Source organism: Lissotriton helveticus, chromosome 8, assembly GCF_964261635.1.
Source record: "Lissotriton helveticus chromosome 8, aLisHel1.1, whole genome shotgun sequence".
In the NCBI taxonomy this organism is placed as follows: domain Eukaryota; kingdom Metazoa; phylum Chordata; class Amphibia; order Caudata; family Salamandridae; genus Lissotriton; species Lissotriton helveticus.
In genome coordinates this window covers 23,596,087-23,608,081 of record NC_136069.1, presented here as the reverse complement: position 1 = coordinate 23,608,081, position 11,995 = coordinate 23,596,087, and the positions used below count along the sequence as shown (strand labels likewise).

The 11,995-nt window shown below is 44.4% G+C and overlaps 1 protein-coding gene across 3 annotated transcripts in view; it reads right to left on the bottom strand.

The window, feature by feature from the left end:
• Positions 1-206: 206 nt before the first annotated feature.
• Positions 207-11,995, bottom strand: part of LOC144772246 (uncharacterized) — a 56,320-nt gene continuing 44,531 nt past the window's right edge. For 2 of the 3 annotated variants that reach the window (XM_078656459.1, XM_078656461.1), the window contains one exon: positions 207-4,637. In XM_078656459.1, coding sequence (XP_078512585.1) covers positions 3,448-4,637 — 1,190 coding nt within the window. In that variant the 3' untranslated portion in view covers positions 207-3,447. The remainder of the gene's footprint in view (positions 4,638-11,995) is intronic. The other variant, XM_078656462.1, reaches the window with a different exon arrangement.

Below are 11,995 nucleotides of genomic sequence, written 5' to 3'. Positions count from 1 at the left end.
GCGCTAAGGGGGTGGGGGCGGACGCATGCTGGTGACGGAACCGCTCAGTCATCAGCCGCGGTTGGGCTGTGCTCATGACGGAGCGGTTCCGTCAGGCCCCGCCCGCTCAATAGAACGCGCCGCGCAGGCACGGCGGCGGGGCCATGACGGAACCGCTCCGTCATCAGCACAGCCCAACCACAGCTGATGACGGAGCGGTTCCGTCATCAGCATCGAACGGGTTAACATCCGTCTTCAAAACCTTGTACTCTATCCTAGTTAAACAGCTGCAAATCTGCCTCTTGGGAACTTCAGTAAAACTGTGGTAATGACTGCCTGTCCAAATGTTGCATTAGAAAAACGTTTGGGTTCTCGTCACAAGCCCTTCATTAAGAAGACGTTAGTATTCCCACCCTGTCAGAGTTAAAATGCTGGATCCTAGCATCTCAATGAAGGACTACATCAGTAATGTGAAGGACAGCTGTTCTGATCACCCAAAGCTGCTTTGTAGTTACAACCCTGTGATGGGCCTGTGAGGCGAGTGCTGAGACTCACCTAACTCATCTCATGCTTGACGTTTGTGGCACTTCTCTTCTTGCCAGGCACTCACCGGGACATGGTCCTTGAGGTTAAAAATCCTGATCTGAATACAAACTCCTTGCCTTGATAAAAGGCAGATGAACATACCCAGATGTTCGACAGAAAAGAATTAAGGAAGAGCGTGAAACTGACCATAGAAAGGGAGGGAGACTGTCAACGTAAGCCCTGAGGGACATGGATTACATGCCTGCCTAGCTGCAATGAGGGAAGCAGATTCATTGGTTGCATAGAAGACAGTGACAGGACTTCTGTTCAGAAGATGTAGACTGACAGGTCAGATCTTTCACGAGTCAGGAAGGATTTGTGGAACACATATGCTGGAAAAAACACCAATGACAGCTGCTTAGTCGCACTAGGTGCCAAGTGCCCTGAAGCCGTGTTGCAAAGGATATATCAAGGCTTTAGGCAAGTGCTTGGGCAACTGTGGGGGAGACCGTCATGAGAGGATTAAACACAAAATGTGTGGAGGGGTATGGGTGTTTTAACCCGTTGCGTGCTGCCGTCGCGAGAGCTACCTCGCTGGTGCTGCGCACGTCCAACGGCCGGCGCAGCCCCGCCCGGTCTTTAGAACGCCCGCACCGCGGCGGAAAAACCGCTGTGGTTAAGGCGTTAAGATGCAAGGAGAGAGTACAACTAGGTGAAGGGAACCAACCATATGCACTTATGAGGTCCACAGAAGTAATCTAACCAATAACTTGGGGAGGGAAATGTCAAAGAGTATCTTGAACTTCCCCCAACTTAAAAGAACTTTTCTTTCATTTGAAGGTGGCTATATCTGCTTTCTGGGGCCATTGGGTGACAAGATGACAAGACCATGCTCTAGATTTCCTAATCAAGAAATGTACTTTTTTGAAAAAAAGGGCAATTAAAAACTGGCCAAAGTTACAATCTGATGTGTGGTTGTTCCTTACTTCAACATCACCTCCCACAAACCCACGTTAGAAGGCATCCGCGCCACAGACATTCTGAATTAATATAAAACCCTGAATGTGGAGCTACTAATAAAATATAAATAATTACGTACCTAAAATTAAAACAAATTGCCAATCAGTCCGGATGCAAACGTTTTCAAAAGGAGCCATAAATCCTCAGCTGTGCAAAGTCATCAATGGTATCCTATTAGTCAAAATAATAACTTCTGAATATGGGTCTTTGGTGTACAATAAATGTATTTGGTCTTCTACTCCAAATTATCTGTAGGAGCACCTATCTGCCCATGCACCCAAAACAGCATAACTTAGTTATTCGTAAATTTAGAAGAATCTCTCTGGGATGGTGATAAGCTTCAGAATGTGCCGATGCAGGATTATAGGCCTGGCACAAACCTCAGCTTCAGGAGAAAGATGGAAACTTGTATGTAAACCGCTGTGTTCTCCTCTTTGGCTGATAAAGCACTTTGCACACCATGGATTGATGCCCATGAGTCCCTTGTATAGTATTAGTTCACCGCACCCTTCCCCAGTGTAACGCCCTACAAGCTGGGAACACAGGCTGTGTACCGACTAGGAAAAGACCCTACCATCATCTTTCTAATACAATTTATCCGAACCAGGCCGATTTAAGCGGCTAGTAAAAACAGGGCCAGATGTACGACCCTTACATTTTGAGAATCGCAAATTACGTTGCTTTGTGACTCGAAATTTGCAACATGCAAAATGCAATTTACAACATTGTCTCAGACACCTAGCGATGCCTAATGGAGTCGCAAATTGCCTGCCTCATTAATATTCATGAGGCAGGTGCTATTTGCCACCCCATTAGGAATGGCTAGCACTCCCAGGGATGGTGGCCTGCTGGGGTCAGCAGACCACCATGTCTGACTGATTTGTAAATAAAGCAGTATTTTTGAATGCAGCCCGTTTTCCTTAAAAAAAAAATGGGATGCATTCAAAAAAGAAAAATTAAACGTTTTTGTTTAATTTTTTTTAAGAGTAGGCAGTGGTCTCTGGGACCACTGCGTGCTTGTAAAAAATATTTGCACACACTGTCACAAAGGGGAAGAGGTCCCCTGGAGACCACTTCCTGTTTGCGAGTGGCTTACCACCTACTTGAAGTAGGTGTCAAACTGCAAAAAATTTGCGACTGAAAAGGTGGTTAAAAGACAATCACACATTGAGGTGCGAGTCGCTATTAGGAAGGGACGCCCTTGGCACGCCCCTTCCGAATAGCGAGTCGCAAACCCTATTTTGCGAGTCGGTGATAGCTTACCGGGTCGCAAAATAGGGTTTCTACATGGGCCAGACCAATTTTGCCATCGCAAACAGGCCAATTTCCCATTTGTGACCCCACCAAACCATCATACATCTGGCCCACAATGTCTTAACTTATCAATTCTAGGAATTTTTAAGACCCTGCACAATTTGTAGTTTTTTTCATCAATTGAGTTAATAATGGCCACTATAAATCCACAAACACTGTATTGCTGTGGAAGGCACAGCATCGTCTGATGGCAGTATACAGCCAAAGCATTTGGTGGGTACACCATGGCTACATTGAATGCAGTGTTCCGCTGTGATAATTCATGTAGTGTAGCAGAGTTTTCTGGATGTGGCCCAACAGTACTACACAGAATAAGGTGCTTGAAAATTTTAGTAGATGCAGGGTAACAGTGTGGCACAGTATGTGCTGTTATAGTGGGCATGGTGAAATAATTTACAACAGGCTGTTATGTACCAATAACTCACAAAAGCACCAGTCACACTAAATGTAGTGCATCAGTGTTATGGAATAAATAGAACAACATTTATAAACAGCAGCAGTGACCTAAAAGGTATCCTAGCACTCACCCAGATCAAGACCCAAGCACAGAGAAGAGCAACAATAAGCGCTTTACTGGGAAAAGCCAGCTCTTCAAAGGTTTCCGAAAAGTTATACTGAATGTTTCTTTCTCTTGTGTTCCGTAGCATTTGATAATTGACGAAAATACCTTCCACAATCACTACAGGGGAATGGCTTCTCTCCTGTGTGTGTTCGCCTATGTTCAACTAAATGACTAGACCTAATAAAACTCTTACCACATTCAGTACACACAAAGGGCCTCTCCCCGGAGTGCTTTCGTTGGTGGATAATTCTTGAAGAGGCATCAATGAAACATTTTCCACATTCACGACATGGAAATGGCTTCTCTCCTGTGTGTACTCGGTGGTGGATTACTAAAGAATTAGGATAGCGAAAACTCTTGGGGCATTCACTGCATTTGTATGGTTTCTCTCCTGTGTGCAGTCGCTGGTGTGTGACTATTTCATAGGACTGCCGGAAACACTTTCCACATTCACTGCACGTATACGGCTTCTCTCCCGTGTGTATTAGCTTATGCCTCATTAAAAGTGCTGACTTAATAAAACACTTTCCACATTCACTACATGAATAAGGCTTCTCTCCTGTATGTATTTTCAGGTGGCTGTTTAATGTAGAGGTCTGCCTAAAACACTTCCCACATTCACTACACTTATGAGGCTTTTCACCAGTGTGTATTTTCCGATGGCTAGTAAATGAAGAGGAATGGGCGAAACATTTTCCACATTCACTACATGTGTACAGCTTCTCTCCAGTGTGTATTCGGTTGTGGATTAAAAGCATAGATGCACTGAGGAAACCCCTACCACACTCCTTGCAGGCATGCTTCTTTCTTGTGTTTATCTGCTGATCTGTACATTTTGCAATGGCCTGGTTGACGGATTTTTTTTCAATTTTTGTGCGTGGCATTTGAAGACTTGGAGTTATTTCAGCATCTTTAGCCTGGCATTTAATCTGTGCAACTCGCATGCTGAATCGCTTTCTGCCACCATTAAACAGGTTTCCATTTGCATCTTTTTGAATAATCTCTTCTTTGGTGAGCTTGGCAAAACGGTTAATACTTCCTGTATGTCCACTGGATTGAGCAGCTCTGTTCACACCTGAGATTATGTTCTTATTAGAGGACTTATTCCATCTCTTGCTGTTTTTTCTTCGCACAGTACGCTTCAGCTGTATATCTTGGCACAGTACACTTGATTCCAGCGTTTCCGTGTAGTTCTTGCAACTTTCCTTATACGATTTCTTTCTGGAGTCGTTCTCTACTGAAGGAAGATATTTACAAAGAAACAGGTAATCAGAAATGGGAAATACATTTACTTACAATTACAATATAATGTCTGATTTTATGCTAATTCCACACACAAAAGTGGTAGTCCCTACTGCTGACTCACCATTTCCATCAGCTTTTGCCTCCCAGCCCTTAATAGCAAATATGCATTGCTACTCACCGCCTACATTTGCACACCAAGCCTAACCATTTTTCCCTTCCTTCTTCCCCTGGTGTGGGTGGCTTCCCACTGCAACAAATGAGTGCTTTTTGCAGTACCAACATCATTAGAAAAACATGTTTTCCCTTGCTTTTGTTCTCATGATTGCTTTTTGTGCATTGTAGTACTAGTGTTCTAAACAAAGGCATTATAGACCACTGCTTTGCTCATCCCAAATTTGTTTCCTTGCTTACCATCCTCTATCAACGTTCATTAAACTTGTTCAATGGTAAACTGCACTCCACATTTAGCACCTTTCACCCCAAGTGTAGCGTTAGTTTTACCATGCTTCACACACTACCCCCAATTCATTTAATACTAAACAACTCATCTCCTCACTCTGTACACAGCCCCAATATTTGTATAAAACCTTGCAATCCTTCTCATCTGCTACTCCAACCACAGAACACTTATCTTGCCTTATGGCAACAGCTTTTGCTTACTCTGAAATTACACTCAGCCCAGACAACTGAAGTCGTCTCCTGCCCTTCCACTGCATGCATGTGGCCTCATCCTCTTTTTTTCTCAGGATTATCTAGGTAGCCAACCTTTTTTTCTGCATCGCAGGCAATCTTCCGACATGTGCCCGCTCCAATAATATATTGACAAGCCTCACTCATTTGTTCCACCGATTTTTGGGTATCCCCACTGCTTAAAAACAACACCTACCTGTTTACAGCAGATCAAGCCATGCAGTTCAATTAACGCAAACCCTAGAGCTTTAACGATGATTCTGTTAATCCCCAACCCATAAAACTCTAACTTCACCACAGAAGTCTTCATGACATTTAACCATACCAGCAGTAATCAATCAAGAATTCTTTAAGCACGCTACTTACCGGTGAGGGGTTCATGGCGCTGGAGGTTGGGGAGTGGGGCTCTGGTGTGTTGTGGGGTGGGGAGGGCGGGGCGGGAGACCAGCTCTGGTCAGTCGAAGAGCCAGGTCTTGAGGGTCTTCCTGGAGATGTGCAGGGTGGGGGCGCGTCTGATGTTGATCAGGAGCTCGTTCCAGTTCTTGGCCAAGATGTAGGAGAAAGTTCTGCCACCGGTTCTTGCTCTGCGGATACGAGGGCGAGGTCAGCTGATGGGAGGTTTCTCTTGGGTACGTGGAAGGCAATTCTGTTGTTGAGATATTTGGGTCTGGTGTTGGGGAGGCATTTGTAGTCGTGGGGGAGGATCTGGAAAGTTACTCTCTTTTCAACGGGGAGCCAGTGGAGGTTGCGCAGGTGATGTGTTCGTGTCGAAGGATGCCGAGGACGAGTCTGGCTGCAGTGTTTTGTATGGTCTGAGGCTTGCGGAGCAGGGACTTGTTGATACTGGCGTAGAGGACGTTTTTTGTCCACTCTGCTGGTTAGGAGAGTGTGGGTCACGGTCTTCCTTGATTCGGGGCGGGGGGATCCATTTGAAGGTCTTTCGGAGGATGTAGAGGGTGTTGAAGCAGGTGTAGGCGACAGCGATGACCTGTCGTTTCATTGAGAGGGGAGAGTAAAAACTCAATCTTCTCAGGAAACTATCAGCACTTTACGTGCCCGTTTCCTTCATTTCTGTTTGACCACTGATGATCCTCAAGTTCCTCCTTTCCATCTCTTGGGCATCGCCCAAGCATGGTCCTCTGACACTTTTCTTGCCGTCACATTCTTGGTGGTCATCTGATTTTGATTATAAATCTAAGACAGCCACTGTATCACATCGAATGCGAAACCATCCTTATCCACTTCCACAATATCCATCAGCATCTTCCTAACCTACAATTTATACTCACTCCAGGTTTTAATCTTGAGCAAACACCCCCATCAAGAGACCGTAACTTCACCAGAAGTATCTTTTAACTACCTTCTCATACTACTGTAACCAATCAAGATTCAAGATTCAAAGATAGCTTTATTCGGTGTTTGACAAAAAAACATAAAAGCAAACAAAAGCATAATACAGACAAAAACACGTTAAAAAGCTTACTCATTTAAAACTCGTTATAAAAAAGACATGTCATATAAACAAACAAATAGCCAAATCTTAAAATTCTTTAAAAAAAAGTTTTCATAAAATTCATTATGTTCAATGGGTAAATTCATTGAATTAATACATCGCTTGAGATAAATATTTCATTATTGTGTATTATTTGGTGTTATTATGCACAGGATAATACTCATTAAACGTCAGGCTCCTAATTGCTGCGCATGGTCCCTCTACATTTTATGATGAAAGTCAAAAATGTTATCGCCGTTACAATAGTTGACTCATCTTGGAGCAAGTACAATCTAAGCAGGGCAGATTTACAGCTTCTCAAACCCCATGTCTTTAGCAGTGGTAGCAAGTATTTTTTCCTCCCCCACTGATAATACTCGCAGAAAAAAATGCAGTGTATATTAGACTGGGAGGCTAAGCCGTCACGCGGGCATTTTATCAACTTCACAGACCAGTCATTTGGGGCAGGGAACGTTATTAGCCTGAAAAAAGATTCCGTCCTCATTCGTGACAAAAGCATTCTATGATAACACGAATAGGTTGGCGCCAGATATGGATGAAGGCCATGGTCATGGAGAATCTGACGATGGGCTACAATGGTGGACTTATTCCCATCTAAGTAATATCTCCTCTCCTCCAATAAACCAAGGCATGCCCCTTTTAAAGCTTTTTTTGATATTTGTGAGCATGATGTTGGGTTTGAATAGAGATCTGGTTGGCCAGTAGAGGTCAGGAATTTCTTAACGTAGGCCAGCCATGGCTGCTTAAAGCCCGCGGCTTGGTCCAGGCGGTCATGAATTACTTCCCTGTTGAAGGTCGTGTCCTCGCATGTCCAAATCTTGTACCACAGCATGACTGGCGCTATCTTTATCAGATCACTGATATGGGCTCTGTCAAGTTCTTTATGGCATATGGTAGTAGATGTGGAACGCGGGACTGCTAAAAGGTACCTCAAAAAGGCATTTTCCACCCTTTGTATTTGGGTGCTATCTGCCAATCCCCAGATGCCAGCCCCATAAACGGCTGTGGACACGCATTTCGCTGCATAGATCTTAAGTAATATATCTACAGGTTTCCCACCCAGTCTTTTAGCAAATTGTTTAACCGCACCAATCGTGCGAGCAAAGGCCAGGTTCCGGGAGGTGATTGCTGAGGACCATGTGCCCCTATTATTAAAAATGATGCCCAAATAAGAGAACGTTTTAGTCATAGCTATCTTTGTGTCATTGACGAAGGTTTTGCAGTCTGGGATATTTTTCCTGGTAGTGCATGACATTGTAAAAGTTTTCCCCACATTTATTTTTAGGCCTCTAGTGCTCATGAAGGTTGCAAAACCCATTAATGCCTTCTGGAGACCCCGCTGTGTGCGGGCCATGATCACCGCATCATCAGCGTATAATAGTAATGGGACTGAGAGGCCGTTTATTTTAGGGTAATCCACTTCCAGGTCGTTTAAAAAGGCTGATACCTCGTTAATATATAAATTAAATAGGAATGGCGCAAGGATGCAGCCTTGTCGAACACCCTTTTCTATTGGGAATTTTCTAGTTCGCTCGCCGTTTTTGCCAAATCTCACCGTGGCGCCTGCATCTCTATACAATTCCTGAATAAAACTTAAAATGTTTTTGTCTATCCCCATTTTGGCCAAGGTTTTCCATAACATTCTATGATCTAGGCAATCAAAGGCCGAGGTTAGATCAACGAATGTTAGGAACAGGTTCCCTTTTTTTGCTCCGATATATTTATTCGTTATTAGGGCCAGGTTTATACCCTGCTCTACAGTTCCTAAGCCGGACTTAAAGCCGTATTGGAATTTCGAAAGTATTTCCTTACTCTTGGACCAGGTTTGTAGTTTGGTTAACAACACCCTACCTGCGACTTTCATCAGATTGTCTAGCAGGGAGATGGGACGATAGCATTTTGGGTCTTGCCTGTCCCCTTTTTTAAATATTGGAATGACTATTGCTTCATGCCATGTGTCGGGAAAACCTATTTTGGTATAAGCATTCATTACATTTGCTAATAAAGGAGCCCATAGATCTACATTCCCCTTGAACATATCAATGGGAACTCCATCAGGTCCAGGGGCCTTTAAATTAGCACTCTGACAGATTGCTTGTTCCACCTCTGGAGGGGTAAACATTACATTTAGTGGGAAATTTCCATGAATCGGTGGGAGAACCACCTGCCCAGCTTCCGAATCATCTTGTGGGATCAGTGCTAATAAATCTTTCTTATATAGGGAAGTGAAATAGTTAACCCAGACATCTTCCGTTATGGCTATCTCCAATGAGTCTACCTTACTATCCGAAAAGAAGGGGGCATTAATTTCTTTCCAGAAAGAAATATTATCCCGTAAGGCACTTGCCTTTATCAGGGCTTCCCAGGCTGCATTTTTCAGATCATCCTGTCTACTTCGGAGGGTCTGCTTGTAAGCTCGTCTAGCGTCCTTGACTCGGCCACTGTCCCTTGGGAAAGTCTTTAGAGCCTGTAGGAGGGCTTTGTGTGCTTTAGTGCAGGCAGGAATAAACCAGCCATGTAATCTTATTTCTTCCCCTGTCTTTTGTTTTTTAGTTAGCTTGGCATTTATTGTGGTGGTAATCCTATCATATGCCCCTATAATTAACTCAGGATTAGTGCTAAGTTCTAAGCAGGTGGAAAAATGTTTCATTTCTTTGTGGACCAAGTCCTTCAAGAAGTTTGTGGAATCAATTTTCGCCCATTTTATGGCGTATCCATTTTTTCTGGCCAGCGACACCGAGCGACAATGAAGTATATTCATTGTGCTTGTTTTTTGAGTCCCCGGCTTCCCTACAACAACGGTGGTACTAATAGGAAAATGGTCGCTTATTGCTAGGTCTTCCATTTCAAAACCCCCCACCCAGCCTTGATTCCTGTTGGAGACTAAGATGTAGTCGATTACAGTGCCTGCCCCTCGGCCAAAAAAGGTTGTCTGGAAAGCTACAGGTGGCTCACAAAGTTCGTTGGCGAAGCCCAGGTCCCAATCATGCATGAGTTGATTTAGCAAATTGCCCCAGATGGAATGTTCAAAATGCGTGGTGGGATCCCCTCTTAGATCGAGGATGCCGCAATTTTTTGTTTGACTATGGGGACATAGGTGACAATTAAAGTCTCCTGCTATGAGGAAGCAGTCTGCCTCCTGCCCACCTCTCTTGAGGAATGCATCAAGCTCCGCTATTAAAGCTTTAACATCAACTTTTGGCGCATTATTATAGATGTTGATCAGGAAAAGAGAACGCCCGTTTGTTTTAATGATCAAGCCTTGTAATGAGCTTCCTACACCTGCTTTGGGTCCACTCGCCTCATATGTGCTCTTTTTTATATTGCACAGATTAGAGGCGAAGATATACAGTCCCCCAGAGCCTCTACCTCGATTGCCCTGAATGGAGGGAATATAGAAAGTATTAAAGCCCTCAATGTGGGTCTCCTCCAAGTCCCAGCACTCCTGAAGACAGATTATGTCCTGCCTTTCCATAAAAGTTAGAAATAACTGGTCCCGTGCTTTTTTGGCCAGCCCTGCGATATTCCAGGATGTTATTTTTAAACTGGATTTTCCCTCGTTTCGTGGGCGGGGTTCTTCCTGGCTAATTGACGAAACAGTACCCACGGGCCTAATTTCTGTCTCATTTTGGGTTTGTGTGGTATCTGGTGGGCTTGGGTGTGTATACATGCAATTAGTTTCAACTAGGGTTCCGAGACCTTTCCCCATTAAAAACCTACTAGGTTGATCTAATGAGTGCTGGACTAGGGGTACTAATTCTCCAGCAGTGTAGTCTAGTGTGCTCTCTATTGGCATGATGTTAGTACTCTCCACCTGGGGGAAGACATGATAAATCTCAGCTGGGGGGACTAAATTTGCTTCTACCCCTTTATTAACCTTTATTGGTCAATCGACCATATCTAAGCAGTCGTATCTATTCCTTGTGGGAGCCCCCCTCCAGTAGTCAGGGTTTGGGTTTTCTCTTCTAGGGAACCAAGGACGAGAGTCCCAACCTCTGGTCCAGTAGTTGTTGCTGTTCCTATTTCTACCTCTATTGAAGTGCCCCACCTGTGTCCATGGCCAGTCTTGAACTTCGTCCCAACTGGTTGCTTCGCCATAGTTGGGGATGTTTAAAGGTGGGTAGAAGAAAGAGAGACGTTGTACGTCGATCCCCCCCCCTTTTTTCCAACGCTGGCCAAGAAGAAATATAGTCAACTGTGGCAGGGTCATCACAGTTGACTATAACACAGTCACCCTGTAGACTTTTTTTGGTATCCCCAATCCAGAACACTCTTCTCACTGAATTGATTCTACTGGGGTTTGATGACTGTAGGGGTCTATTTTGGCTCAGCCATTGCAAGACTTTGTTTCGCAGTGACCAAGGGGGCTCGTCCGAACCGTCTGTCAGCTCAGGCACCCCTGTAAGAATGACAGTATAAGGGGTAGCCTCAGGTGGCAGATGAATCGGACGCCTAAACCTAGTACCTTTCCTCTCATTTCCCTGGGGTTGGGGAGGCTGGGCTTTATGTGCTATGTGTGAAGTCTCCTTCAGATTAGCTGGCTGAATGTTTAGATCCAGAAGGGCCGGGGTAGTTTGCGCATTACCACTAATGCCACTTGATTTGCCCATCCCCTCTACTATGGAAGGTTTAGGAGTATTTTGTGTATTTAAGATGACACTCTTGGTGGGCTGGGGGTTTGCTGCTTTATCTTGCAAAGGGGGCTTTGGACAAGCAACTGGTAGAGAAGGCAGTTGGGCCGGTTTACTTGGCTCTTTGGGTTTCCCCACCCCCATGTCTAGGGTGCCCAATGACTTCTGTGTAAATACAGGGGTATTTAATTTCGCGAGTTGTTTTTCGATAATCCTTAGGCTCTTTTCCATGGGTTGCAGGTGGTATTTTAACAGCTCCCCCATGCTGTTTGTGAGGAAATCGTGTAATGTCACACAAGTGGTGCATGGTGTCTGTATGCCACCCGCAGCACCCCTTGCTTCTAGATTCTCTGATGGGTCGGTATTTTGTGAGGACAGGTTGAGAACAGCATTATTGATGATGGAAGAGGGTTGGTCTAACACAATGATATTACTATTACTATTAGGGTTGAGAAGATTCTTGGTGTTATGTGCATCAGCTGTAATCTCCTGTGTAATCAACCCTTTGCTTTGCCT